The sequence below is a fragment of the Ochotona princeps genome, chromosome 6, assembly GCF_030435755.1.
Source record: "Ochotona princeps isolate mOchPri1 chromosome 6, mOchPri1.hap1, whole genome shotgun sequence".
NCBI classification, from domain to species: Eukaryota; Metazoa; Chordata; class Mammalia; order Lagomorpha; family Ochotonidae; genus Ochotona; species Ochotona princeps.
The window spans coordinates 22,563,963-22,577,094 of record NC_080837.1 but is presented as its reverse complement, the minus strand read 5'-3'; the positions used below and the strand labels follow the sequence as shown (position 1 = coordinate 22,577,094).

At 41.6% G+C, this 13,132-nt stretch overlaps 1 protein-coding gene across 3 annotated transcripts in view; it reads right to left on the bottom strand.

The window, feature by feature from the left end:
- The window catches only part of ADAM10 (ADAM metallopeptidase domain 10), a 124,457-nt gene that overhangs the window by 68,825 nt on the left and 42,500 nt on the right, over positions 1-13,132 (bottom strand). For 2 of the 3 annotated variants that reach the window (XM_058665778.1, XM_058665780.1), the window contains exons 3-4: positions 11,311-11,429; positions 3,883-4,041 (exon numbers count right to left, since the gene is read on the bottom strand). In XM_058665778.1, the coding sequence (XP_058521761.1) occupies positions 3,883-4,041; positions 11,311-11,429 (278 nt within the window). The remainder of the gene's footprint in view (positions 1-3,882; positions 4,042-11,310; positions 11,430-13,132) is intronic. The other variant, XM_058665781.1, reaches the window with a different exon arrangement.

The window sequence follows — 13,132 nt, the reverse complement described above, 5'->3', positions numbered from 1 at the left end:
CAAAGGGTTTTACTCCTTTGCAAGGGAGTCTTCAGTAATATTCATTGTGCCACTATCTCTTCTTTTGCAATTGATCATTGTATTTCTGATTAGCAGGATTTTCTCCTTGGAGCGGGTTTCTAAGCTGTGTCACCCACAGGTCTACAGTTCAATTTTACTTATTGTCGTTGGTACCCAGCTCTTTGTTTGCAGTTAGTGTGCCACTCCCTCCAGTGAGTTTTAGGTCTGGGTTCTTACGTTAGATTTCCACCATGGTCCCCGTAGCCCCAGCTCCTGGCTCACTAATCTCCATCCACCTCCTGTGATTCCATACTGTGGCTGCACCATTGTCTGTGCAACCTTTCTCCCACTTCCAGTTGGAGCAGATCACAGGGTGAGGAAAACAGCAGGTGTCCAATATAGCTAGGTTGTTGGTGGTGCTGATCTTTACAGAACCTGTTGGACATTAGGTCTGAGGGCCACATGGACCAGTACAATGTCAAAGTCGGTATTAATTTCCCTGTGGGACCAGTGCAAAGCACTGAGCTTAATGAGTTCTTGCTGAACTCAGCACATGCACAGCTCAGACTTGTCCCTGCAGTCTTAAAGCCTTTGCCACACTGTACAAAATGGTGTCTGACATGCCACTACTAAAGTTCTTGATCTGCTGGCCATCAGGTCTGATGGCTACCCAGACCTGTCTTGTTTAGAACCTGTAGGATGCCACGCTGTTGCAGTTCACTGAACCAGAAATGAGTTCACTCCCAGCTCTGTGCATGCACAGTACTGTGCAAAGTCCTTGCCTCCTTAAGCAAAATGGCATGCAATTCGGATCTAGGAGGGGCAGACTGGGCTGTGAAATCCACCATGTTCCCACACTGCCCATTTGGGATCTGTCACTCTCTGCTCCTGATCCTGATCAAATCAAACAGACCAGCAGGATGGGCAGTTCTTTCTCTGGGTTTACCTCTGGAGCTCCCGGTAAATATTCCTTCCCACCTGGTTGCTGGTAGAGTTCCAGTTGTCAATGCAAATCAGATTCCCCACTCACTGGATGCTGGTGTGGTATCCATCCACTGCAATACCACATCGTTGTGTTTGCTGCTTTCCTGTGTCTGTCAGTCTCCAGGTACCCCTCTGCTATTGTTCTGTCCTCTCCTATTTCCTGGAATGTGCCCTCTCTGCTTCACACTGGCTAATGCTTCTCCATCTGTTTAAATGTGTCCTTATCCTATCCTGCCATCTTGATTTTCCTGGCTCCTCCATTTCTCTTCTTTTTAAACCACGGCTAACTTGACAGATTTTTAGATGGTTTTTCAAAAGTTACTGTCTATGGGGCCTGGCGGGGTGGCCTAGCAGCTAAAGTCCTCGCCTTGAATGCCCCGGGATCCCATATGGATGCCGGTTCTAATCCCGGCAGCTCCACTCCCCATCCAGCTCCCTGCTTGTGGCCTGAGAAAGCAGTCAAGGACAGCCCAAAGCATTGGGACCCTGTACCTGTGTGGGAGACCCGGAAGAGGTTCCTGGCTCCTGACTCCTGGCTTTGGATCAGCGCGCACTGGCCCGTTGCAGTTCACTTGAGGAGTGAGTCATCGGATGGAAGATCTTCCTCTCTGTCTCTCCTCCTCTGTATATCTGACTTTGTAATAATAATTTAAAAAATCTTTAAAAAAAAAGTTACTGTCTAAATTTGTAAACATTAAAATCTCTATTTTTGTTTCTACACACTTCATAATACCACATTTCCACTTACAAGAGAAGAAACAAACCAAATCATGTTAAGCACCAATACTTTTAAGGTTAAATATCAAGTTTATCAATCTCAAATATCAGTTTATCAAATATATCAAATATAAATTTAAATTATGTTAAAATATTTAATTAGAACGAATGGGAACAAATATTCTTATATAAATGTGTATTTATTTGAAGAAGTATAAAGTGAGAGTGGCAATAAGTGGTAGATTCAAACATCAAAAGGAATGGTAAAGTTACACTCAATGTTATTCGATCCTTCCGGTCAACTTTTCTTTGGGAAAACGGAAAGTTTGACATAAATTATGTTTGGAAATTACTTGCACAAGGGAAATGCATTTATATTACAAAGAAGAAATTCAAGTAAAACAAAAGGAACATATCCTTAAACTACATACAACTAAATAATGAGAAAAAATCACAATAATAGAAAATATAACAAGCAAAATAACCACAGTACAGGGCACTGATGCAAGTGTAAAGCAAAGAAAGAAAAGAAGGTGACAATATGATTAGAAGAAAAAAACAGACTGTAAAATTATTCTTTTCCTTGCCTTCCTTCCCCAAAAGGTCATTTGAATTTGAAAAAAAAATTCTAGACAAAATATTCTATGATTTCATTAAGTATTTATAAAGACTGCTGCACAGATAATAAATGAGGCATGAAATACTGGAAGAGCAAAAGAAACAGAAACCATACACATTCTGATGGTGTAGATAAACGTGCAGAAAGATTAAATTGCAAAGCAAGATACAAGCATGGCAGACAAAACTCTGCCAGCAGAGAGAAAGTAAGACAACAGAACACATACACCTACTTGGGAAGGATTGTAGCTTCAAGCTTAACAACAAATAAATACATAAGGTTTGAAATACTAGGAAGTTAAGGCAGAAAAGTTAATTAGGGATGAGTGAAAGTGAATTCGCATTAATGAAATTACAACTCAGCAAAAGTAGCAAAAATCATAAATGCATCCTACCTAGAATCATATGCTATTTTCAATAGTAATCCAGCATCAGAGACAACAAGCAGTTGGACAGATTGAAGTACAGAAACTGTCAGAGCTGATGGGACAAAAGGTCAAAATGGTTAAAGCTTGCCAGTAATATCACTGGGAAGAGGATTAAATTATTAACAAATTCCCGCCTGTCATGGGAGCTGGCATCACCACCTGCAACAGCTGGTCCAGTCCCAGCTGCTCCATGTCAGGATCCAGCTCCTGCTAATGCAATGGGGAAAGCAGAAGAAGATGGTCCAAGTACTTGGAGGGAGTTCCTGGGTCCTAAGGTGGGCCTGGCCTGACCACAGATGCAGTCATTTGGGGAAGGAACCAGCAGATGAAGTCATCTCTCCCTGTGTGTCTCTAATGGTACTTCAAGTAAGCAAATTATTTTTACAAGTCAAAGAGAGAGAGAAAGAATGAAATCAGGAAGAAACTTCCAAGAAAACAGGTAAAAATGGACAGACTGATTACAGCCAAAAATAAACACATTTTTTTCAACAGGAATGTATCAACAATATATTTTTTATACTTGGGTAACAATGAGCCCAAAGACAATGGCAGAATTAAATTTAAATCTAAACACATCTTCCATCCTTAAAACACAGAAAAAGAACTCTCCCAACAAATTACCAACATATTAACCATGGCAGAGGACACAATGTAACTAAACATGAAGTTTGAAGAAGCTGAGGTCAAGTCCGTATTTCAAGATTCCAAAAAGAAATATTCAGAGGATTAGAAATTAACAGCAATATCGAACATTCTCTCAAATTTAAACCCTGAAATTCATCTAACAAAGCAAACACACTGCTCCACCTTCAGTAGGTCACACATGTAGAGGCACAGCATTAAACAGAAATGGCTGACACCAAACACAGCATTCCAGTTCAATCAGATTTTGGTTGAGTCACGGTTCAAATAAAACTGGCTGTACGATATCAAAGTAGAATCAGCAAGAACTGACATGGAAATTGCTTCATTTTCTAGCCATTTTACTTCTTCAGATGGAGACTTTTTTGTGCAACTTTATAGCATGCTAATAGTTAAGGAAAGCAAATAGCTCAGGCTGCATTTTATTACCACATAGTTTTAACTAACCATATGCCTTTTCATAAGAGGCTCTAGGTAAAATGGAAGTACTTACTAATATCATCTTCATGATACATGACAGAGTGAAACGGCAGACTTCGGTCTTTAATATATCTCTCTGCAGGTTCAATATAAAATGTGCCACCATGAGTCCGGATGAATCCCTCAAATCTTCCATCAATAACAGACCCGTGGCTAAAACTTCCTTCTTCACCTATTAATAAAATAAAGTGTTCAACATTTAATTTGCACAAATATAGTAAACTCATTCTCCTTTAAAAAGCTATTCTTACATAGTTTTATAAATACCTTGAATACAAATTTACTACAAAAAATAATTTTCATATAAATTACAATAGATCAAACTTAAAATGTAAACAAATAGTATAGTTAAAACATGTAATTATTAAAAACAGCAATCAAAAACAGAATATCTATATTTTTTTTTAAGATTTATTTTATTTTTATTGCAAAGTCATATATAGAGAGAGAAGAACAGACAGAAAAATCTTCCATCCATTGATTCAACAGCCGGTGCTGTGCCGATCCAAAGCCAGGAGCCAGGAGCTCTTCCAGGTCTTCCATGTGGGTGCAGGATCCCAAGACTTTGGGCTGTCTTTGACTGCCCTCCCAGGCCACAAGCAGGGAGCTGAATGGGAAGTGGGACTAAAAGCATTAGAACCAGCACCCATAAGGGATCCCAGTGCATTCAAGGTGAGGACATTAGTGGCTAGGCCACCACGCTGGGCCATGAACACCTGTATTTTCTTTTCTTTTTTTTTTTTTAAGATTTATTTTTATTACAAAGTCAGATATACAGAGAGAGGAGGAGAGACAGAGAGGAAGATCTTTCGTCTGATGATTCACTCCCCAAGTGAGCTGCAACGGCTGATGCACGCCGATCCGATGCCAGGAACCAGGAACCTCTTCCGGGTCTCCCACACAGGTGCAGTGTCCCAATGCATTGGGCCGTCCTCGACTGCTTTCCCAGGCCACAAGCAGGGAGCTGGATGGGAAGTGGAGCTGCCGGGATTAGAACCGGCGCCCATATGGGATTCCGGGGCTTTCAAGGCGAGGACTTCAGCTGCTAGGCCACGCCACCGGGCCCCGCACACCTGTATTTTCAACAATCACATTCCTGTCCCTAGGTATACTCCTTGACACATATGCAGCAGCTATCCAATGAGTAATTAACAGAAAAAGGCAGGCAGATGCGGTAACTAAAATAAAGATATTCAACTTTGAGTTAATATTTAAAAAAAGCTTCTATTAGCTACTCCTCACTGGGGTATTGAAGATTTCTCTGCAGAGCCCTCCTAAAACTGTTCACCTAAACTGCTGACATATGTCTTGTTAGAGTTATAGAGTTAGACTACCCAAAAAACAGCCAGGTTCAGCAAAATCATGCTTCAACGCTATAAACTGCTAAATACTAAAATTAAAATAGACATGAGACAGCTGAATAGTAATCTACAGCCATTTTAAGGTGTATAGAACTCGGTTGTATACAAACTAAAAATTGAAATGTCAATGTAGAAGTCATAGAATGTGGTTCAGAACTTGCATTCTTTTTTTTTTCTTTTTCTCTTTTAACATATTGGTTGCTCAATACCATGTCAACTAATTCCATAACGTTATAAATTGTTATGATGTAATGTCGGGGCTTTTAATTGATCGGGATGATACTCTGCCGGCTCTACCTTCAGACCAAAGATAGTCTCCAAAAGAAACCGCTGAACTTATCTGGACAATAAGATGCTGGACTTTATGCTTGGTAGATGTTTGCAATGAAAGAATCTCAAATGAGTTTGGACTGTGGTAACGCAACAAGGTGGAGGAATCCACCATGGGGAGAGGGATGGGGAGGGGTGCGGGGAATCCCAGTGCCTATAAAACTGTGTCACATAATGCAATGCAATCAATAAAAAAATAAATTAAAAAAAGTAAAGCTTCTTTCACATCTGACATACTGTATATGAGGCTTTGCCTTCCTGGCCACCATTAGGCTTTATAAATACACTTTTCAATAGGAAGGAAACTGTAAAATGTTTCATAAGCAATTTAAGCAAAAGTATAACAACAATCCATTTTAAAGACATTGGCCCAAGTTTTGTAATAATGTCCAATCAATTACAATTAGCAAGCAAATGTGGGGGGAGCACTTTTCCTTCTCACTATAATAAATTGGAGGTAGAAAGAGGAGGGTTTAGAAGTTAAATTATCGGGCCCAGCGGCGTGGCCTAGCAGCTAAAGTCCTCATCTTGAACGCCCCGGGATCCCATATGGGCGCCAGTTCTAATCCCGGCAGCTTCACTTCCCATCCAGCTCCCTGCTTGTGGCCTGGGAAAGCAGTCGAGGACGGCCCAATGCATCGGAACACTGCACCCATGTGGGAGACCCGGAAGAGGTTCCTGGTTCCTGGCATCGGATCGGCGCAGCATCGGCCCGTTGCGGCTCACTTGGGGAGTAATCATCGGACGGAAGATCTTCCTCTCTGTCTCTCCTCCTCTCTCTGTATATCTGACTTTGTAATAAAAATAAATCTTTAAAAAAAAAGTTAAATTATCTTCAGCAAAATTATGGTTCAACACTACATAACGCTAAATACTATAATGAAAATAGACACGAGACAGCTGAATAGTAATCTATAGCCATTTTAAGGTGTATAGAACGCGGTGGTATATAAACTAAAATTGAAATGTCAACGAAGGTGTCACAGGATGTGGTAAAGAACTTGCATTTTTTTTAAACATGTTGGTTACTCAATTCTATGTCAATTAACTCCATAACATTGTAAATTGTTGCTGATGTTAGGTTGGGGCTTTTAATTGATGAGGATGATACTTCAGACCACAGATGGTCTCTCCAACAAGCCGTTGAATTTGTCTGGACAATAAGATGCTGGACTTTATGCTTGGTGTATGCTTGCAATGAAAGAATCTCAACTGATCTTGAACTGAGGTAATGCGACAAGGTGGAGGAATCCACCATGGAGGGAGGGTTTGGGGAAGGGATGGGGGAATCCCAGTACCTATAAAACTGTGTCACATAATGAAATGTAATTAATAAAAAAAAAAAGTAAAAAATAGAACTGAAAAAAAAAAGAAGTTAAATTATCTGTTAAAATTTTCTCATTAAAAGTAAGCTTTGGCTGTGTCTCGGCACAGACCAGATATCACTGGGATGCAACAACCAACAAGAACCACAATGCGTGTGACCAATTGAGCAAGGCCACTGTTCTTGCCAAGGCAGTAGATGGACAAAGTCAAGCTGGGCCAACGATCTACTGGTGTGCATGAGAACTGTAACTGGGAGGAGACTCGATGGAGGAGTTTGAGAAACTCTTTTACTGGGATGCAGTCCCTGCAGGTGAGCACAAGAAGCAAGGCAAGATTCAGCCCAGACAATGCCAGATTGCAGTACCCGCCGGCATACATATGGTCAGGTCTGGGGACAGACCACTCTAAGCCAGTACCTAACACCCACTGGCAAATCTGAGAACCAGGGGGCAGGAGGAGCCAGATCAGGCCACAACATCAGCCAATTCATATTAGGACTGGGACAGCAATCAGACTAGGCTGGGATAGGCTGCAGCACCCACCAGTAGGAGCTGGAACGGGGTAAGACTAGACTAGACAAGGCTGTGCAATAAGATTATGGACGATGAGGTTTGTGTGTCCCAGGGACAGGGGATCTGACACGGCTCAGGTAGTTTGGCTCAGATCCTGGAGTCTACTTGCAAGGTAGGGCCAGGTTCCTCTGCCCTGGGGATGTGGGAACCAGCGGGCCTTAGTTTGCCTGACCCAGATCCTGGGGCCTGCCTTAGGTGGGTGTCAGGTTTGTGAGCCCCAGGGGTAAGGGATATGGCAGGACTTGGGTCACCTATCCCAGGTCATGGGGCCTGCCTGTGAAGTGGGTGTCGAGTTCGTGAGTCCTGGGAGTGGGAGATTCAGCAGGACTCAGGTTGCCTGGCCTGGGGCCTGAGGCCTGCCTGCAAGGTGAATGCAGGGTTTATGAGCCCCAGATTGGGGAATCCAGTGGGGTTTTGGTCACCTGGCCTGGGTCCTTGTGCTCGCCTACTAGGTGGGTATTGGGTTCATGAGTCCCTGGAGTGGGGGATTCAGTGCGGCTTGGGTCTCATGCCCCAAATCCAGGCACCCGCCTACTAGGTGGGGATCTGGCAACGTCTGGGACAGCTGGCCTGGTCTTTGGACTTGCCTGCAAAAACATGTCCTACTTAATGAAAAAGGCAGAGCAGTGGACACAGGTCCTTTTGTAAAAGGAGAATATGGTAGTTCATTTGGTCCTGTAGCAGAACAAAAAAACTGGACAACTACCCCAAACAAATGACAGCAAAAAAATCTCAGGGGAGCCAATGGACATTGGGAGGGTGACATCATCCCTGGATCAGTGAAATCGACAGCATTTCAGAACTATCCAAACCACTTGGACAGAACCCTCAGAATATGTACACATTGAGACTCTGGGTTCATATGAGGTGGCGGTTCCTCATTCCTGGGTACTGGGACATGTGCAAAGCCATGAGTGGTTTCCCCCTTTGTCTCTCCCCTTCCCCCAGAAACAACAAGAAATAGCAAATTTGGAAGCAATGAGTACATCCAATTTCCCTTATACCTCAATCCTTCCCATCCTGATCCACCATTAAAAACTGAAACTTATAATTAAAAAAATTAAGCTTTTGGACCCAGCAGCATAGCCTAGTGGCTAACGTTCGTTTTGCATGTGTCCCCTGGGATCCCATATGTGGGCACTAGCTCATATCTTGGCTGCTTCACTTCCCATCCAGTTCCCTGCATTAGCCTGGAAAAACAGCTGAGTAATCCCAAAGCCTGGGGACCCTGCATGCACGTGGGACACCTAGAGTGTGCTCTTGGCTTCAGATGAGCTCAGTTCCAGCATTGTGGCCACTTGAGGAATAAACCAGCAGACAGAGGATCTTTCTCTCTGTCTCCTCCTTTCTCTATAAATCTGCCCTTCCAATAAAATAAAATAAAATAAAATAAATGAATAAATCTTTTTTTTTAATTAAGCTTTCAGGCATGGCCCAATTGGCTAATCCTCCCTTCAACCACCAGGATCCCATATGGACACCAGTTCATATCCCAACTGCTGCATTTCCCACCCAGCTCAATGCTTGAGACAGACCTGAGAAAACAGCAGAGGACGGCCCAAAGCCTTGGGACCCTGTACTCTTATGGAACACCTGAAAGAAGTTCTTGGTTCCTGATCAGCTTAGCTCAGGCCATTATGGCCATTTGGGGAGTGAACCAGCACATGGAAGCCCTTTCTCTATATCTCTCCTTCTCTCCTTAAATCTGTCTTTCCTATAAAAATAAATATTTAAAAAAAAAAAAAAAAGAACAGTTAAGCTTTCAGGGCTGATACAATGGCTCAATTGGCTAATCCTCCACCTTTGCTGGCTCACCTCCCATATGGATACTGGTTCATGTCCCAGCTGCTCCTCTTCCCATCTAGCTCCCTACATAAGGACTGGGAAAGCAATGGAGGAGAGCTCAAGGCCTTGGAACCTTGGGAGACCTGGAAGAGCCTCCTGGTTTTGGATGAGCTCAGCTCCATCTGTTGTAGACATTTGGGGAATGAAATAGAGTATGGAAGATTTTTCTGTCTTTTTTCTCTTGGTTAACATACACCTTTCCAATAAAAGTAAAGTAAATCTTAAAAAAAATAAGCAAGCTTCACACAATTTCTAAGTTGTATACTAATTAATTAGTTGCCTTTAAATTAACCATGTAGTAAAACTAAAAGTCAAAGACAACGTCAAAGTCAAATATCTAAACATTTTTATCTGTAAATTGATAGCTTCCTTGATGATCACATAGCACAAAAGGGCAGAAACTACTAAGTTATTTGCTCAGAAAGATAAATGAACAAGACTATAATAAAATTCTATGCATGACATTAAAAACACTTTGCTTTGGTTATGAAGTGTAAAAGTGGAGAAGGCTTTTAATAACTAGAGTTAATCTCCAAGTAAGAAATTTGAAACACAAAAATACCTCATTTATCTTGCATAATTAAAAAAAATAAGGACCATTTCTTTAAGTACTTCACTTTTTACAGTGTTACAATTTTGAATAAGAATTTAATATATAAAAATGAACTTTTGGGCCCAGCGGCGTGGCCTAGCGGCTAAAGTCCTCGCCTTGAACGCCCCGGGATCCCATATGGGTGCCAGTTCTAATCCCGGCAGCTCCACTTCCCATCCAGCTCCCTGCTTGTGGCCTGGGAAAGCAGTCGAGGACAGCCCAATGCATTGGGACACTGCACCCGCGTGGGAGACCCGGAAGAGGTTCCTGGTTCCCGGCTTCGGATCGGCGCAGCATCAGCCCATTGCGGCTCACTTGGGGAGTGAATCATCGGACGGAAGATCTTCCTCTCTGTCTCTCCTCCTCTCTCTGTATATCTGACTTTGTAATAAAAATAAATCTTTAAAAAAAAAATGAACTTTCAAACATTTTAATTTCACTTAAGTAACTAAGGACCATCTTCAGTATTAATGTGCAAAGTTATGACACAATGACATATTTCCCCCTCTCTATACCCTCCAGAAGATGTTGACTTTTTAATTTTCTCACCTTTTCTAATCATTTCTGTTCTCCTCACATTACTGTCAACTACAGCTACCTACTGCTTAGGCATACTACTCATGTCCCCTATGGTGTAGGAAGAATGTGTAATAGGAAGAGAGATTTCTTAGAACTATGAACCAAAGCAAGTAAGTTTTGGCGGAAGGAGGCCCTGAAAAAAATTTTGTATGAATGACTTTTACACATTATTGTTGTCTATTATAATTATATTTAGTTTCCATTTACATTTCTCCTGTTTTCTTCTGAAACATACGTTATTCATTTCTTAAGAAACAAGAAAACTGTAGAAATGACCAAAAAATTTTTAAAACTACCATGTGAAGGTACTAAGAGACATTGTGCCACACACTGTACAATTCGTTATCATACATACATATAAAGAAGTGGCCTACTAGACTACGCCTCCCCAATAGTGACAGCATCCCATATGGATGCTGGTTGGAGTCCCAGCTGCTCTACTTCTAATCCAGCTACCTGCTAATGTGTCTGGGAAAGCAACAAAAGAAAACCCAAGTCCTTGGATCCCCACATACATGTGGGAGACCTGGAAGAAGCTCCTGGCTCTGACTTTAAACCAATCCAGCCCCCTCACTGCTGTCATTTGGGGTGAGAACCAGCAGATGGAAGACTCTGTCTCTCCTCTCTCTCTAAAATGTGCCTTTCAAATAAATAAATCTTGAAAGAAAGTAAGAAAAATAAAGTTTAGTTCTAAAGATTACTCCATTTTTCAAAGACCATTACCCTTCATGATTCATTCCATCTTCTCAGGATTCACACCACTTTTTCAAAATATATGCCTGTACATCAAGATGTCTATTTCTTTATGCAGAAGAGTTTCATTAAGTTGAACTCACCGTAAATATGTCCAGTGTAAATATGAGAGGTATCATAATCAAGAACTTCATTTGATGTTTCTACTTTAAAATCATCACTGAAAAGGGAAGTGTCCCTCTTCATGCGTAGGTTGAAGTGTCTGCAAAACAGGATAGGGAGGGGAAAGAACAGTAAGATCAAAAGGATGCAAATTTGTACACGATGATTTTTTATTTAATATGAACTACAGTATACAATGTATCTACTTAGGAAATACAATAAGATTTTCTCATTAAAAAGAATTTCACCTCTAAAACCCACCTAATGGTACCATATATGTACGTAACAGTAACCCATAAGATAGATTAATAAATGAATGCATGCAGTCTTGTTTCTTCACAGTAAAACAAACATAGAGATAAAAACAAGTTTAACAAAACTTCCGGCAGCTTTCCGGCTGCTGGTGGGCCTCAGGAGGAGCATCTTGCTCGGATCCCGACTCCAGCCACCAAGTGCACGTGGTGAGCTGTCCCCAGGTCTGCCTGGGTTCGGGGGCTGCTTCCTTCGGGTGGAAGTCAGGACTGAAAACAGAACCAACCCAGCAATTGCAACCATCAGCTGATCGTGGAGATGGACTGTGCCGGGCCCTGTGCTTGCTAGAACATATAAGAATCTGGTCTGGGAATACCTCAAAGTTTCTTTGGGATCTCCCCAACTGAAATGCCGGACTCAGAACCCTAACCAAGAAAAGACAGAAGAAAGAACAAGTCAATCAACCACCTCAGCTATATGTTGGCAGCGAAATACTGGATAAATGGAGACTCTATGATGGACTATGTTAATCAGTGGATTCTTCAACGGCCTCATTGTGCTTGGAGTGGCGAGACTGGCAGCATTCATAACTGGTGAACTATCAAAACCACTTAAGAAAGTATCTCAGAGCATGCCCCACATCCGGGACTTGGGGTGCATGGGAAACTGGGTGGGGCTTCTCCCTCAATAATCCCCTTTACCTCAGATACATGAAGGAAACAATATGGAAATAATAGTCTTACCCACTTCCCTATAGCCCTTGAACCTTTTTACCATAATTAACTATGTAAAGATTGTCAAAAATGTAATAATAATAATAATAAAAAAGTTTAAAAAAAAACAAGCTTAACACACATGAAGGCTGAAAATTTGCTAGGGTTGTTAAGATACTTTTCAGGACACGTGAACAGCAGATAACAGCTCCTGGGTTGCAATTTTAACTCCACTTCCGATTTCAGATTCCTGCTAATGCATATCCTGGGAGGCAGAAGGAATAATTCAAGCACATGGGTCTCTGTCAAACTTCAAGAGACCCAGAACCAGCTGCGAAACCCCAGCCTCAGCTCACTCCAGCCCAGGCTGCTGTGATCATTTGGGGAGTAAACTAGCAAATGGAAGATCTCTCTCTCTCTAAACCAATCAATTCCTTTCTCCCTCTTCCAGTCAAATAAAAAAAAAAAATTTAAAAAAACCCATCCCACATACAAAAAAGTAAACACATAGAAAAGAGGCATCTATAGTAGATATTTCACATGCAGGCAAGGCTACATGTTATTTCTTTTCCACGCGTGCGCGCGCACAGACACACACACACACATTCTTTCCTTTACACACACTTTTTCAACTCCTTTAATATCTCCCTAGATATTCCAAGTTTCGCAAATTTTACTCTCTTACCTCAGTGCAATGTGGAAACCCCAAAATATCAGAATACCTAAAACCATAGCCATTTTAACTGTCCTCTACAAGAAAGAGGGAAAAACCAAAACATTTAAGAAAAATTAAATAAATATTAAAGATGTCAGTCATCATTAATCTTTAAGATATGAC